At 48.6% G+C, this 16,223-nt stretch overlaps 3 protein-coding genes across 3 annotated transcripts; all 3 read right to left on the bottom strand.

Moving 5' to 3' along the window:
• Positions 1-1,017: 1,017 nt before the first annotated feature.
• Positions 1,018-8,920, bottom strand: SETTUDRAFT_22603 (uncharacterized protein; the record flags this gene model as incomplete). The annotated part of the gene is made up of 4 exons (XM_008031165.1): positions 1,018-1,175; positions 4,705-5,949; positions 5,998-6,487; positions 6,941-8,920. The coding sequence occupies 4 exons, from the start codon at positions 8,918-8,920 to the stop codon at positions 1,018-1,020; spliced, it is 3,873 nt and encodes a 1,290-aa protein (XP_008029356.1).
• A 621-nt stretch (positions 8,921-9,541) lies between these two features.
• Positions 9,542-10,912, bottom strand: SETTUDRAFT_48320 (uncharacterized protein; the record flags this gene model as incomplete). The annotated part of the gene is made up of 2 exons (XM_008031324.1): positions 9,542-10,300; positions 10,397-10,912. Coding segments are annotated over 2 exons (1,275 nt in total), but the record flags the coding sequence as incomplete, so codon positions are not given.
• A 1,487-nt stretch (positions 10,913-12,399) lies between these two features.
• Positions 12,400-13,623, bottom strand: SETTUDRAFT_52074 (uncharacterized protein; the record flags this gene model as incomplete). The annotated part of the gene is made up of 2 exons (XM_008031325.1): positions 12,400-13,169; positions 13,218-13,623. Coding segments are annotated over 2 exons (1,176 nt in total), but the record flags the coding sequence as incomplete, so codon positions are not given.
• Between the last annotated feature and the right edge of the window lie 2,600 nt (positions 13,624-16,223).

The following is a 16,223-nucleotide window of genomic DNA, read 5'->3' on the forward strand; positions in this document are numbered from 1 at the left end:
TCGGCTGATCTTCTTACAGTAGGCACCTTGGGACAGATAGATTAGTTGCTTTGATCGATCTCTTCTCACTTTAATCCTAAGAAACCACTGTAGATCGTTTCCGCCAGTTATGGAGTATATTCTCTGGAGGTTCTGGATAATCGTCTGGGCCTCTTGGACTTGTTCTTGGTTATAGGCCAGAATGATGTCGTCCACATAGAAGAATATGATAATACTGTCCTTGATTATATAGCAGGGCTCATGGGGCACAACCTGGAACCCTAGTTTGGTGAGCGTAGCTGTGAAATCTCTCTACCATAGGGCCGGTGATATCCTCAGCCTATATAGTGCTTTCTGGAGCTTGAGAATAGTACTGGGCTTCTGGTATCTTTGTGGCATACGCATGTACACCTCCCGATCCAGAGGTGCATGAACAAACGCGTTGGTGATGTCAAACTGTTTCAGTTCAAGGTTATATTTGGCGGCGATAGCCATGAGTAGATGAAAGGATCGTCCGGCTAGAGTGGCAGCGTACGTGTCTTGGGACGTGATGTTGCGCTGCTGATCTCCTCTAACTACCAGTCGTGCCTTACACTTGAGGAACTGGTTGTCTTGATTGAATTTGTAGGTGTATACCCACATGTAGTCTAAGATCTGTTGTCCACTTGCCTTGGCTGCTTTATAAGGTACTTTAATCCAAGATTTAGTAATCTTATAGCTATTAAGATGTAGGCGTTGGGCTTCTTTGAATAGCTCTCCTATTGGATACTCATCAAGATTCGATCTGGCTGTTGGTAGATCAGGTAGTTGGGATTAATGTATCTTGACTCCTTTGGTAAGCAGCCGCTTGAGCTGTGCCTTATCTATCTTATTACCACTATAATCGCCTATGCTTCCGGCTTCTGTTCCAGCCATGAAAGCTGCGGCCCATGGGACTGTCTTTGACGATTGGATCTCTAGAGTAGCTACATCTCCACTCATTAGCTGAGCTAGTAGTGCTACTGGTGGTGGAGTGGTTGGTGGAGTAGGGTAGTGCTCTTAGATCTTTCGTCCCATGTAGTAGCCTAGAGGATCTTCGTTGATCTCTTCGCTTGAGTTGTTGTTGTCGATTGTCTCGTCGTCTTCAAGGAAGGACTCAGTCCCACTGTTCTGGGCTGGTGGAGGAAGCTCAATTGACTTGATATATGTGGCTATCTCTGACACAGTGTTATGCATGAGATTATCTATAAGATCCTTAGTCTTCCCACTAAATATTTCATCCTCGTTGAAGATCACGTCTCTGGTGCTAATCACCTTAGCGAGAGATGGAATCCAGATCCAATAGATATTTGACGCTTGGTATCCGACTAAGTAGCCGATCCACGCCTTGGGATCAAGCCTCTGCAGTCTTAATTTGCCTCGGTGGGTATCATCCATCATTACAAACGCCTTGCACCCATATGCCTTCAAGTGAGCTAGCTTAGGCTTCTTTGGCGATGAGACTATCCCATTTAATTGGGATACATGGGTGAAGAAGACTTCATAGGGTGTCTTCCACTAATTGACGTAGTTTAGCGTTCGGTTATATAGATATGCCGCGGCTCGTGTGACTTCAGGCCAGAGCTCCCATAGTAGGTTTGCGTCTAATCGCATTGCGCGCGACTTCTCCTTATTCACACCCCCTAAGCGTTCAGCGCCACCGTTTTAAGCTTGAGTGTCTGGTGCTGAAGGCTCAACAGCTATGCCTTGGGCTTGAAGCCAGCGCATTACTTCGGGTTTGACGGTCGTGATCTCATTGTCAGTCTCGACGACCTTTAGTGTAATATTGAATTGGTTCTGGAGAAATGTAATGAAGTTTGCCAGGATTTTAATAATTGATTTGGCTGTATGGTTGTCTAATAGATAGAAATCCCACTGGTATCTTGAGTATTTGTCTGTGATTAATATCTATAATTTCTCCTTATTGAATGTTTAAGTCTTATAGCTATGGAAGTCGAGAGAGATCCTCTCTACAGGCCCTTGATTATTGATTCTTGGTGCTCTGCTGATCTGTCGGCGTATCTTGGCTCTTCCACAGGCGTCGCACTCCACTATAGTAATCCCCTTAACTCGCACCCCCTCAGCTTGCTACACTAGGTGCTCAATGGCTGTAGGGCCTGGGTGGCCTAGCCTCTTGTGCCAGAGCAGTGCTGTCGCTCGCTGGGCTGGCTTCTTAGTTTTGGAGGAGTGTCTGTGGGTGTAGAGTGCTTGGATGCCTGGCTGGGCACAGAATCCAGGTGTATGGTCGAGCATCCGGATTCTGTAGGTATCTAGGACCCACTAGTCATAGCGTTCAGCAAGCTCACAGATAGCTATCCCATCAAGTCTTTTCAATGCTGTTGGCTCTGATCTAGTATCCCACCAGATTCCTGATTGTCTGAGTCTTCGGAAGGAAACTAGGTTGCATAGTAGATCTGGGCAGATAGCCACATGCTGTAGCACCAGCCTCTCCATTCTCTGTTGATGTTTGAGGTGAAGGATTATCGTTCTATAGCCCTTGATCCAGATTTGGCTATTGCCTGCCCAGACGAAGTCTCCTTCTGTGGGTGGCTGGTAGTTGTAGACTTTACTTGGATTATTAGTGATATGGCATGTTAAGCCAGAGTCAAGTATAAATGAGTGACGGAGCGGATAATCTGATCGGCTTGTCATGAACGCTGCAGCAAATACTGCCTTGATTTGGGCTACCTATCGTCTATTTAGTTATTGACTATGAAGTTCTGGATTGGGAGTTTGGGATTGCTTAATACTTAGAGTCTTTGTTGCCCTTGGCCGACTTCTTGCTCTTAGGAGACTCTGGAAATCTAGATCATGGTCTAATCGAAGTTCCACTAATCTCAGGATTGCTTAATTTGGCTTCTACCACTTAGGTGCATCCTCTGGGTTAAGATAGAAGCACTGCTAAAGTGAGTGCCTCATATTACAAGCTAGATAGAGGGAACTTTTACGAGCCCCGGCGCTTTCTGGAGACTGTAATCTAGCTCTAGTGCTACTTAGTTTACCACTTATAGCCCCGGCGCTTCCTAGTGATCGGCCAGTGCTACTCAGTTTACTACGCTTAAGATTTTTACGTTTACTTCTTTAGTTACTCTGTTGGGCGTCCCCTTCAGACTAAGAAGCTTCATTTATAAAGTATGATGACTCCTCTATTATAAGGGCTACCTTTTAGCTTCTACCTCTTGTGATTGGATGGCTTATCATTATATTTTGACGAAAGCTTCTAATCATGTTCCTACGGGCTTGATCAGGCCTGTTCTGATGTTGTATCAGCAGCTGAGCTTGCGGCTGCACTTACGGCTGGGCCTACTAGTACACTAGTGGCTGCTACACTGCCTGTTGGGCTGCCTGTTGCATGTGCAGCTGAGCTTACAGCTGGAATTGATGACTGGCTACCCATGATGGGGCAATCTTTTCCACCGCTATATAGAAGTCTTCGGCGACTTCTCTGAACTAGAGGACCTCAGGTACTCTAAGTACTTCAGCTTCTATAATTGCTTGATTATACTCGGTGAGCCAGGTATCCCATGAGGTCACAGCTCGCGGTGACTTAAGTGCATTGCGGTACCGAGTCCTAGCCAGTTTTCTCTTATAGTCTTGTGTGATCCCTGCCTCTGCCTGTAGATTGGTAATCCACTGTCTGACAGATTGATCGGGTGGGCAGCAGGTACGCTGGAGATACTGAGACACTGTAGCTTGTATAAGCGCCACAATATGCTGTAGATTGGCTAATTCTGTCTTATACGCCGCATATCGCACTTTATATTTGTCTATTTGTAGCTTATAGAACTCAAGATCATCCTTGAAGGCTCTCTGCCCTAACGAGGATAGATCTGATATTCTAGCTGGTACATGGCCCTCAGCCAAGGAGGAGGCTGGGGTGAATGTAGATATATCCGGAAGCTCTGGTGCGATTGGTTCGGCCATTGGGGCTACTGCTGAGTCTGGATTGACTTAGTCCCATACTTTGTAGGCGATATAGCGAGCTTGCAGCTAATCGTACCAGGCGCGGTAATCATGCTGGTCGCGGAGGGCGATCGTTGCGTTAATTAGAGCAGATTGGTGGTTCATATTAGTTGGTTTAGTTGAGGCACTAAGACTCTTAATTATTAGATCGTAAGGGGTAGTCAAGGATAGTAGACTGTGATAAATATATGTGATAATAATAGATGGAATTGATAATGTCCTCTTGGAGACGCGCTCGCGCGTCCCCTTAAAGGGGTCTATTTGCTTATTCTAATCTCAGCCACCGCGGCTCCAGCTTGAGTAGGGATTTTTCTTGGCAGCCAGCCTGATTGGCTGTATGCCTGGCCCCTCACTGGGGATTTTGGTATCAAGACAACTATTGCTCTTATCTGACAACATGCTAGTTGATGTAAGGATAGACCTACCTTAATATAGGTATATAAAATATATAAGTACTGCAAATATGCTTCTATTATTCGTGGTTCTTTATCTATTTTACCTCACAAAACCATATCCTCCCTGATCCTACTCCCATGCCTATTAGAGCCCCACGCACGGCTGAGTGTGACGGCCGATATTCAGATGGTATCCACAGTACATTGCTTCCAGCGCGCACAATCCAAACACTATCTGGACTTAGACTGACATTTTGGTACTGTGTTTTTGATGCTGCCATGTCTGTGCTGATCGAAACCTGGAAAGGAGGGATAGCGATGATTCCAATTTCTGTATGGACAGAAGTACTCGTAGAGTCGAAAGATAAATTGAAAAGCGCCCTGTCAACATCAAGAGTGTGTATACACGCCTCGCTGTTCACATCCCAGATCTTTACAGTTCTGTCCCAAGACGCTGATGCTAGCCAGCTCGAGTTGTGTGAAAAGGCCACCGACCTAACCTCTTCGCTATGGCCCTCGAGCGTGTGCAGGCATGTCCCGCTGCTCGCGTCCCAGATCTTGATGGTCCTGTCGTCTGACGCTGACGCTAGCCGATTCGAGTCGTGCGAGAAGGCTACTGAGTTAATAGAACCACTATGGCCCTTGAGTGTGTGTAGACACGTCCCGCTGCTTGCATCCCAGATCTTGATAGTCTTGTCTATAGCCGCTGAAGCTATCCAAGTCGAGTCGTGCGAGAAGGCCGCCGACCTAACCTCTCTGCTATGGCCCTCAAGTGTGTGCAGACACGTCCCACTACTCGCGTCCCAGATCTTTACAGTTCTGTCCCAAGATGCTGAAGCTAGCCAAATCGAGTCGTGCGAGAAGGCTACTAAGCTAATAGAACTACTATGGCCCTTAAGCGTGTGTAGACACGTCCCACTGCTTACGTCCCAGATCTTAATAGTCTTGTCTAAAGACACTGAAGCTAGCCAAGCCGAGTCGTGCGAGAAGGCCGCCGACTTAACCTCTCCGCTATGGCCCTCAAGTGTGTGCAGACACGTCCCACTACTCGCGTCCCAGATCTTTACAGTTCTGTCCCAAGATGCTGAAGCTAGCCAACTCGACTCGTGGGAGAAGGCCACTGACGTGACATCACTGCGATGGCCCTCGATTGCGTGCAGACACATCCCACCGCTCACGTCCCAGATCTTGACAGTTCTGTCCCAAGACACTGACGCTAGCCGGCTCGAGTCGTGCGAGAAGGTCACCCATTCAACAACATCGCTATGGCCCTCAATTGTGTGCAGACACATTCCACTGCTTACGTCCCATATCTTGACAGTCCTGTCATCTGACGCTGACACTAGCCAGGTTGAGTCGTGCGAGAAGGCCACTGACCTGATGTTATCCCTATGGCCTTCGAGTGTGTGCAGACACGTGTCTCTGCTCACGTCCCAGATCTTGATAGTTCTATCATGTGATGCTGACGCTAGCCAGATCGAGTTATTTGAGAAGGCCACTGAGCTAATATTATCGTTATGGCCCTCAAGTGTGTGCAAGCACGTCCTATTGCTTGCATCCCAGATCTTAATAGTCTTGTCTAAAGACGCTGAAGCTAGCCAAGTCGAGTCGTGCGAGAAGACTACTGACCTAACTAAATTACTGTGGCCCTTAAGCGTGTGCAGACACGTCCCGCTGCTTGCGTCCCAGATCTTAATAGTCCTGTCCCAAGACGCTGACGCTAGCCGGCTCGAGTCGTGCGAGAAGGTCACCCACTCAACAACATCGCTATGGCCCTCAATTGTGTGCAGACACATTCCACTGCTTACGTCCCATATCTTGACAGTCCTGTCATCTGACGCTGACACTAGCCAGGTTGAGTCGTGCGAGAAGGCCACCGACCTAACCCTATCGCTATGGCCCTCGAGCGTCTGCAGGCAGGCACTCCAGCCATTGCTTATAGCTGGCTTGATGGCTACTCCCCTTGGCTCTTCGTGCTGGAACAGCTTTCTAGTTATGGTGTCTGCTGGACTGAACAGCAGAGCAGATGCGTACGCTTGTAAGGGATAGTTCTCAATTGCCTCTTTATGATACATAATGAACCTACGTGCGTCGTACACGATCTCGTTCAATATATCCGTGTCTCCAAGTCCCTAGCTACGTTAGCAACCGTATTGCAAAGACTATGTGTGTAGCCACGTAGATTGTACCTGGACTGAATGCCATAGCTTTGTCATTGAGACCAACCCTTTAGCCATACTCTTGCACAAGCTGAGCGCTTCTAGCCAGTAGATATATTTTTGCTCAAGAAATGCGTCTATAGCCCTAGTAATATCTTGATTAGTAGCACTAGGTTTTGAGTCGCAGAAGTGGTCAATCCAGTACACACATGGGTAGCGCGACACGGCTAGAGGATCGGGAAGAAGTGGCTTGACGTCTTCTATACCATATCCAGGCGCTTAAAGGTTGTATATATCTCTGCGCAGTGTCTTGTGCAGAATTACAAGTGATTTCGCGAAAATATCTTGATGCACACAATCTATACCATCTAGAAAGACGTCGTTTAACGCTTTTGTGATAATGAAGTCCTTAGCTGATTGATGTACAAAGTACACCGCATCGTCTCGCAGCGTTAGGAATGATCTGCAGAGACCGATGATCTCCCGCACAGACTCTAGGTCATTGACAAAGTCTGCAAGTTGTTCAGTAAGCACAACTAGCTCAGCGACTGTAACGGGTCGATATAGGACAGCAGTCACTGCTAGCACACGCAGACATATATCCGCGCTATCAGACTCACTTATCTGCTGCAACATCCGCTTGTACAGAGCATCGAGTCCAGGCGGGAACTGGGCCAGCCTCTTAAGCGCGTTCCACTTCGGCGTCACTTTGAGGTCTTGGCACACTAACGCAACCCAGAGGAAGGTGTCGTTCGCGTTCGATATCAAGTGCTGGAGCACCGCGTCTTGCACTTCTAGCGTGTAGCGCTTCTCTTGGGCTAGGCGACACACCTTCTGCTGGATAAACACATCTACTGCTGCAGCCACCGACTCGGCGTTTAACTCAAGGCTGAGCCTCATTTTATGCTCAGTACGCTCTAGTTCTTCCTCAATATCTGGCCAGTTGCGACTAGACACGATCCACTTGACGCGAGAGGACGCAGACGGCTGCTTCGCGATAAAGCTGAGCAACTTTGGTAAGTCTGTCGCGCATTCGTCCAGCGCGTCGACAATTAGGTACGTTGTGCCTAGGCTTGCATCTTGCAGCACGTCGGCGAAGATTTCCGTTAGGGCGACCCAGGCATTCGCGTCCTCGAACAAGCTTTGGCCTGCGTAGTCGTGCTTCCTGCGAACGTGCGATGCAAGCGACGGCTGACGGTGCACGAGCATGTACAGCAAGCCTCGCAGCACAGCTGTGGCACTATTAATGCGCGTGTCGGTCGCTTGGAAGAAAAAGTATGAAAAAAGGGTAGGTTTCAGCGTCAAGTTTTGCAGTTCGTCGATAATGCCACACAGCAGCATCGTCTTGCCTTTGCCAGGATCCCCCTTCACCCACAACAGTCGGCTGTCCGGGTCTTGCTGCCACTGCCGGAAGGTATTGTTGTCAAGGACCCAGCGGTAAGCGCCCGCAAGCAGCCCGCCTTTAGTCTCTTCGATCCGCTTCTTGTCATCGCGCGGGTTACTAGGACATAAGTCTTGGAGGCACTTGTTCTGCTTGTCAACCTCGTCTAGAACCCGCTTCATTGCTTCAGCTAGATTCTCGCCATCGATTGGGGACAAGCTAACGCCAAGAATACCCATCAAGGAATATGCACGGTCCGCTAGAATCGTTGTAGTGCGATGTTCAATCCAGGTAACGCGTTCATGAACACTAAAGTAAGACAACGGTTCGCCCTGTAGCGCTCGACTAGGGATGCCCGTTACTTCACGCACTTCTTCTGCTAGCAATAACTTATCACCAAGCTTAGTCCCTTCTCGAGAAAAGAACTCTACTATAGACGGTGCGAGAAGCTCCTGCAGCGTCCATCCACGGGTAAACCATCTGCTGTTTTTGAGCGCAAGCTCAGCCTTCTGCTCATTTCGTACAGGATCGCTACCGACCGAAGTGCATGGAACGTTGCGCGAATAGAAGTAGCGCTGTATCGTGCTGCCGTACCATCTTGACATACTATAGAAAATAGAGAGCATCCAGATCCACAAAAGCCATCGTGAATCGTGGTCGCCTGACGTCACTGGTAGAGGTTGATCAGAGACGTCCGATAGATATACATAACACCGAGCTGCATCGCGGTACCAGCGAAACATCGATCGGATGGAGAAGGCAAGTTCAGCCTTGTTGGCTTTGTCGATGCAGCACGTGTCGATCCAGAAGTACTGGAGGCTGTCGCGCCGTGCCTGTTCTCCGCAGAAGATAATCTTCTTATAGCCCGGCTTTGTCTTGCCGCCGCCTGTCTGGAGGTCTGCAAAGGTCACCTCGTCGCCATCTGCGCCCCATGTGTGTGAGAGTATCGCGTAGGGAGGGATGTCGCCATCGTCGAAGCTGTGGATGCTGAGCTCTCCGCTCTCGCTGTACTGTAAGAGCCGCATAGATTCGTGTGGGTGTATAGTAGGTATATGCGATGAGAGTAGGACTCGAAAGGTTGAATTTAGTAGCCTAGTCGCGCGGGCGCTTGTTGCTTGTTAGCTGCTTTCCTGCTGGATACCGATGGACGGTCAGCATACAGAGAGAATGACGAGCAGGTGCACCAGCTAAGGTACTAGCAGGATCCTGTGATGCGTCAAGATGTCGCGAGCTGAGACTACCGGCTCTCGCTGTGTTATTGACTTGGTGCTGAAGCCTGTATGAAGCCCCAGGCGGGGTATGTAAGGCGTGCTATGCATGCGTCGTGCATTGCTCGCAAGGCTAAAGCGCGTCTGCATCGAAAGCTGCGGAGGATATGAGGCGTCTAAGCACCGACGCGCTCAAAGCTTGCCCGTTCTGATGCAGGACAAATGAGAGAGCAGTCACGCAGATACAACACTTATGAATAACATCTAGGTTTGAATTTAACTCAAAATAACCTTTCTATCCAGCCTGCGCAACGCCGCGAAATCCCGTCGTACAGAGCTAGAGAAAGTGGTTTAGTACATCCTGGCTACAGGTGCTCTCCATGCAGATACCGGCGCATGCGTTAGCTCAGGCGCATCGATCCGCTGCGCTACTGTAGGCTTTGGCGACGGCAGGACTGTTGATCCTTCTAGCGCGTCGCTCTTGCGCTTACGCCCGCGCTTCGGCTTGCCTGCTAAAGCTTGCTCCTTCGCAGCACGCTTTGCTCTAGCCTCTTCGAGGTCTTGGAAACTCATCACCTTAGCCTTGCCTAGAACTACTGACTTTGTCGACCGGCGGGTTTTGGCTTCTCGATTGATCTGAAGGAGGAAATGATTGCGATCTTTAAGGAGGGCCTGCTCAGCGAAGGATACCTTAGCCGCGCTTGCCAGTTTCTGTATGCGTCTCTGTAGACGGTCTTTGCTCGTCTTTTCAAGCACGTGTGTGTCCTTTGTAATTAGATTATGCAGCGATGTAAGCGCTTCTGTTGTCACTGGTGTTACTGGCGTGGTAGGCGTACGGGGCATATCGTCCGACACATCAGCACTCGCAGTCTCGGTTCCTGGATTTGATATGTTGCTTACTTCCGCTGGAGGTTTAGGGACATCTCTGAGCACTCGTTCCGGGTTGAAAGGGAACAGGCCAGTTGCAGACCACCCAGCTCTGATGTTCCTTTTAGTTAGTGTGCGATCTCTTGCAGGGTTATAGAGATAAGTGAAATGCTCTTTGCCGACAATGTCTACGCCTCCTTGGTTGAGTCGCTCGACTTGTTCACGATACGCACTCTTCAAGGGTGCAAAAGGGCCAACATCGCATGGCTGTAGCTTGTGAGAGGTGTGAGAAGGCAGACGACATAAGATGATGTTGTTAGTAAAGCAGAACTCTAGGATTTCGAGCGTTTCATGAGTCCCAAAGCCATCACAGATTAGCACTCGTGGGTTTCCACCTGCTCCCTCACGTGTCTGGGGGTCAAACACGCGCTTGAGCCACTCCAAGCTAATCTTAGAGTCGTTGTACCCATTCTCTGAGTGCGCATAGTGCCATCCAGGGGTGCTGTGGGTGGTCCAGTTACTGCGATGGGTCGAAGCTGGCCATATGATAAGTGGCAGGAGGGCCCTTCCGTCAGCACTGATGCACTCAATAGCAGTAACCATAGTGCGCTTGACACCCGCACCCCTACTACCTTGCCGATTGTCCTTGCCGACTAAGACTTTTGCGGAGCCAAGCATGCTTAGCATGACTCCAGTTTCGTCCATATTATACACGTTTTCTGGCAGTACGCATGGATCCTGTAGTACCTGGCCAATCACATCGAACCACTCTACTATCTTCTCGTATATATTGTTTCCGTGACGCTTCCAGTCTATCGATCTGACCCGTCTCGCCTGGAGTTCGGGGTGACGCTTCTCGAACGCTCGTGGCCAGTTCTTCCCTGGACGCTTGATCGACTCGCTCTTCGTGGACCGCTGGTGGGCTATGCTGAACGCTAGCGAGCGAAGGTACTTAACGCGCACAGGTTGTCCGAGACTAGACATCAGTAGCAGAAACTTCACAAGGGCCTTCTCCTCCTCTCGAGTCAAGTACTGCTGACTCTGAGCCTGCTCTGCTCGCGAGCGTCGTCCAAGCCTACGGTGGATCAGAGTTGAGACAGGGACATCGCCGTGCTCTGATCGAGCAGCACATGTATCACGCACACCCTCAGGCAGACGTTGCGCGAGCGCCTGGCTGGCTGGATCCATGTTCGTGGTTGTGGTGACTGAGGGATACCTCGAGCGAGAAGCCAACCGAATCCACCACCGGTCTGCTTCTAAGAATAGCTAGCAACACGCAGCACCCGATAGAAGCTTCTAGAACTCTGCGCCACAGCTTCAGCCCTTTTGGCATAGCGCAGGTGTACATCGTAGGCCGCTAAACGTTCGCAATCCAGCTGTGCCAGCGTTTTAAATCCTTTCGCTAATGCGAAGGACTGGCACACCGAGCCGGAAAAACTCGGAGCGCATCTGAACAGAGGCTGCATATCTTTATAGTATGGCTAAAGATTATTTATATTACCCCAAGTTATGCATAATCTCCGAGTAGGTAAGTAGAGCTTTAGTAAGAGGTGGGACAGGGGTGTTTTGGCGTTGCACCTTCCCACGCTTAACACGAAAAACTCACGTATGCCCCTTAGATTGCTGTAATTTTACTATTTAAGGGTTGCAATAGACAGAGGTAGATCTAGCAAGCATACAAATGTGTATTTATGTCTAAGAGCCTCTGCGGCTTGGGCGTAGGGTGCTTGGGCAGTGTTGGTGGTTCGTTGCGGAGGGATGTTCGACCCACAGGGATGGACGTTACGTTAGTACTGCTCTAGGCCGCTTCGCCACCCGACGTGAATATAGCGCCGATGCGGTTACAAGTTTGGCTCTTGAAGCCAATGCTATCTCTATAATTAGAGCTAAAAGGAGGAGGGCATTAGACTAACTAGCAACAGTATTGCCAAGATGCTCTATCTAATTACCTCTTCTGTCTTCTCCTTCTTGTTCTCAAAACATCGATTTAACATCGATACCTAATTACTTAAAGCGATCTCTTAGTCAGCTATTATATAACCTCGACATCTTCAATAAGCACTAAAGCACAACCGTTTAGAAACGTCCTCCGTCTAATTACCTAGCGTTACTTGCTTGAGTCATCTGATAAGGCCAGAACCTTCCCAATCCTACTCCCATGCCTACTTGGGTCTCACTCACGGCCGAGTTTGACCACTGCGCTGCGCTCATTATACGTCGTGCGTCATTTGTTGAGTTTAACTAGTAGGATAGTTAATCAACTTGCCTAAGGAATATCCTAGGAGTAACTAGAGTGTTTGCTTAGTGGAGGCGAGCAACCATTGGGTTGACAGAAGAACAAAGGATACATATTGCACGCGTACTTGCTGACTATTGCTCTCTGGTTGCAACAAACAACCTCACCTTCTTCAATCTCGGGAGTCTGGCAACAGAAGGCGCATCTCTCCAAATCCCCATTCCTCCAGATGCTGTTGAATAAACTCAATACAACATAAGAACGTCTGCTTTCCACCATGACATGCCCCGCTTTCTAAATGCTGAGCTAATCCACTAAGAGTTGTGAATTGCTTTCTTCTTCCTTGCTTTATTTCGGACCTGCCGAGGCCAAATGAAAGAACGTTACTCGGACAGAGGTAAACCTTGTCGCAGTGTACTGGAGAGATCATATGCTGTTGAAGAGCCTGCATTGTACCAAAGGATTTGCGCTTCTTTGGACAAAGTGGACAACGGAGTTCAGACCCGATCTTGTCGACCACGTATCTCCTTCCCAGCGAAAGAAGGCTATCCTCAAGCGGCGACCAATCTACCAAACTCCCCTCTAGACTACCCTGAGAGTGTATAGGTGTGACCAATGACCATCCATCTGAACTGTCGTGAGACGTAATTGACCTTCCGGGATACGGAGGTAGATAATTCGTCGAAAAGTAGGTAGCGCTCGAAGGTGTAGGTGTTGGGAGGGTATGGATTGTACAATCCTTGTCGTACAGTTGAATCATGTCGTAGATATCATCTCGATCCATGCCTGAACAGCACTTTCCGCTTTCCAGATGGTGCAGCAGAGCCGACGGCGCACTGAACTTTCCTTTGCATCCATCTCCTACAGGGCAACTTAGAGCGCTAAATGGCTTGTGCTTTATCGACTCACAATGCTGTTGGAGAGACTGGAGAGACGGAAACATCCGCCGACATATTTTGCATGCTTGATTATCTGCCATCACTGCATTGGCTGTTTGAGTCTTTCTTGCACTGCTATAGGGCTTCTGCTGGAGAGGCTTTCGATGCGCACGGCTCGCCATGTGTGCGTTTAGGGCATGGATATCTTTGAAGGAGATGTCACAGTTGCAACACCGGTACTCTGAAGCATGGAGCTCTGCCTTGCAGTGACTTTTCCAAGCACTCTGGCTTTCGAAGGGAAGGTCGCATTCCGAACAGAAACAGTGCCCCGTGGTAATGCGGTGGTCTTCAAGGATGTCTAGGCGCTCGCAGAGCTTGCCACAACAGCCACATTTGCGAGTGATATAGTCGTACTGAACCAATAGAGGATGCCTGCAACTACTAGTGCAGACGTGTGAGGGAAAGTGCCCTCGCGCTCTCCGATGTTCGTCTAGATCAATCGCATACGTATAGGTGCGGCCACAGAAACACTGAAGAAGATTGGCTGAGTGGAGGGTCATTTGGACGATTAGCTCGATGGCAGGCGTATCGTTTGTAGTGAGGTAGCAAAGGCAGTGGATGACAAGGAGTTGAACTAGAGGAACTACATGTACATAGATTACTTATTGTTTACTACCCTGAAATGCACAGTCCACATATCGTATGTACAGTATGATACTGCGCTATGGTTTTTCCCCAAAACTACCTGGCAGAAGCCTCGCTTAAGCAGGTCATCCATGAAGTAATATTACCGGGAAGCTAATAACAAGTGGCGTTCCTGAAGGCGACCTACCCTATGTAGTAGTAGCGCTGACTATACTACCCCATACGTACTGACGTCCAAGGTAAGCAGCCATTTCAAGCGTTGCATTAGCCGTCTTATTCGTACAAAACCACTTGGGTAGGCCCACAAGTAGTGCATTTGTGCGAATATCCCAATAGAATCTCTAGCCATGCTAACACATATTAACTATTGTGGCAACGTCGCACCGGTTGTTGTCGTGCGGTTTAGCGCTGACTTTGTGAATATAGAAGGACACTAAGATAGATCAGATGACCACAGGTGGTTTACGGTACAGTCGTTAGCGATCGAGGCTTCACCCTTACACGCAGCTGCGCAGCGGTTTCGAACAGCCCCACCTCCCGTACAGAGCTTAGCGTGAGAAGTCAGCTACAGAACAACCAATACGATTGATCAATCCTCAATTTTATGATGACTTGACTTTTGGAATGCTGCTTGCGGAGGTGAGGCCGCAATCGTTAATGACTGTTCGTTTTGTGCTTGAGTTGCCTTGTGCGAATATGTATTATAACGCTAACGGTCACACTCTAGGCTTAGATTGTGGTTGACGAGCTTGGGCGTGGTCACTGCGTTGAGTTTGGTAGCAATATGTTTTCAACATAATACATAAGCTATGGCGGATTTTTTTTAGATCATTATAGATGGTGAAGAGTCGTAATGTTGTGTAGAGCAAGGAAATAAGCACCTGTGCCCCCATGACATGCTAGGGATAACCAGGCGAATGGAAAATGTGAGACTAGACTTCAGCATGCCTAGTTAGTTCAGAGCTTTTAGAAAAGAGCCAAAATTGGCTGGCGTTCATGGTACTGAATGAGTGAATATAAATTGCAAGCTAGATGCACACCAAACCTTCCGCCGTAGTCACTACTATCCTTTCGTAACTAGCATACTTTGCAATCTTCGAAAATTATCATAATGTACTGGAAAACTGTTTCAGTACCCGCCTGCATATTTCTCAGCCTTGTTCCTGGGCTGGCCTTTGGAGCTTCTAAAACGCGCTTCCGTCGTCAAGATGGTAGCGCCCTAGGGCTTCTGCATGATTTCTGCACCAATTTCGAGATCAAAGGGAGCAAGCTAACGGCCTTATGCGTGGCGAGCGTAGGGGTGCCCAGTGAGGCCAGCATCGATCTGAACAAGTGTCTTAGCAATGATGATGGACAGCTACAATTCGAAAGGTGATTACCGCTGCTTCTCATGCTATCAAACTCTCATACTCAGACGTAGGCAGAGACGGCAATGCTTTTCTTACCTGCACTCAGTGTACTCTAGAAGTGCTCAATCTTACCTGCACTTGCATTGAGGACAAGGGCCCTGCATCCAAGTCTCAAGAAACTAGGATCAGTCTTGGTGAGCGGTACGAGAGTGCTGATAGCCTGGTATGCTGACGACAAAAAGAAGATATGCTTTTTGCGACGACTGATGGGCAGATCGCCTGTTAGTGAATTCCCAATGAAGACATCACCATTATAAACCATATGAAAGCAAAATGTGCGAGAAACATATAATTAGAAGGTAGGAGAAGAATTAATTAGTTACTCACTAAATACAGTACTAGGCGTTGCAAGTTAGTAACTTCAGTTAGTAAGATAAAGTTAGTAGTTAGTTAGCTCTCTTCAAGAGTACAATTTTCTTGGTCACAGTGATTAAGTTAGCCATCGCAGCTTGGTCCCTGTCTATGGCTACAACTCTATTGTGTTAATCTCCTCTGTATTCAACTTGGACGTCGATCATGTTGTATTGAGATCCCCTTAGACGATCGTACCCGCGCTAAGGCAAACCACTCGGATTGCTCCATATCAAGGACCAATAACTAACGTCCATCCCTGCGTGCCGGGACGCACGGTGTAACGATGTTACAGCCTCGCCAAGTATCGGACCAATCCCAGAAGCCGGATCAGAGGAAGTATCGGCCGCCCCTTCATCAGCTACTCGTTCTTAGTCGGATCCGATTCGGACCCGACTAGGACAGGTATATATTGAGACACTCCTTGTAGCTAGCTCTGTAGACTTTTGATATCCTTTCGTACAAGGCCTATAGGTGTCTATTCGAATCAAGGCTCGTTTGATGTCCCACGCACTCCCATATGCCTCTGAGTGACACTACCGCCGGTACTGATCCGAGTAGTCTTGCCTGCGCCGTTACATTATATCAAAAGTCTCGTCCCAGCCGGTGACGGCTACAAAACAATATCGCAGCTGTTTGTTGAAGACCACGTCAATTTCCCAAGATCCGGAGTCGACCCGGACTTACACCGTTACGTCCTACATTCACCTAGGCAGGATCCCATCGATCTCCTG

The sequence above is a fragment of the Exserohilum turcica genome (genome assembly GCF_000359705.1).
Source record: "Exserohilum turcica Et28A unplaced genomic scaffold SETTUscaffold_6, whole genome shotgun sequence".
NCBI lineage: Eukaryota > Fungi > Ascomycota > Dothideomycetes > Pleosporales > Pleosporaceae > Exserohilum > Exserohilum turcicum.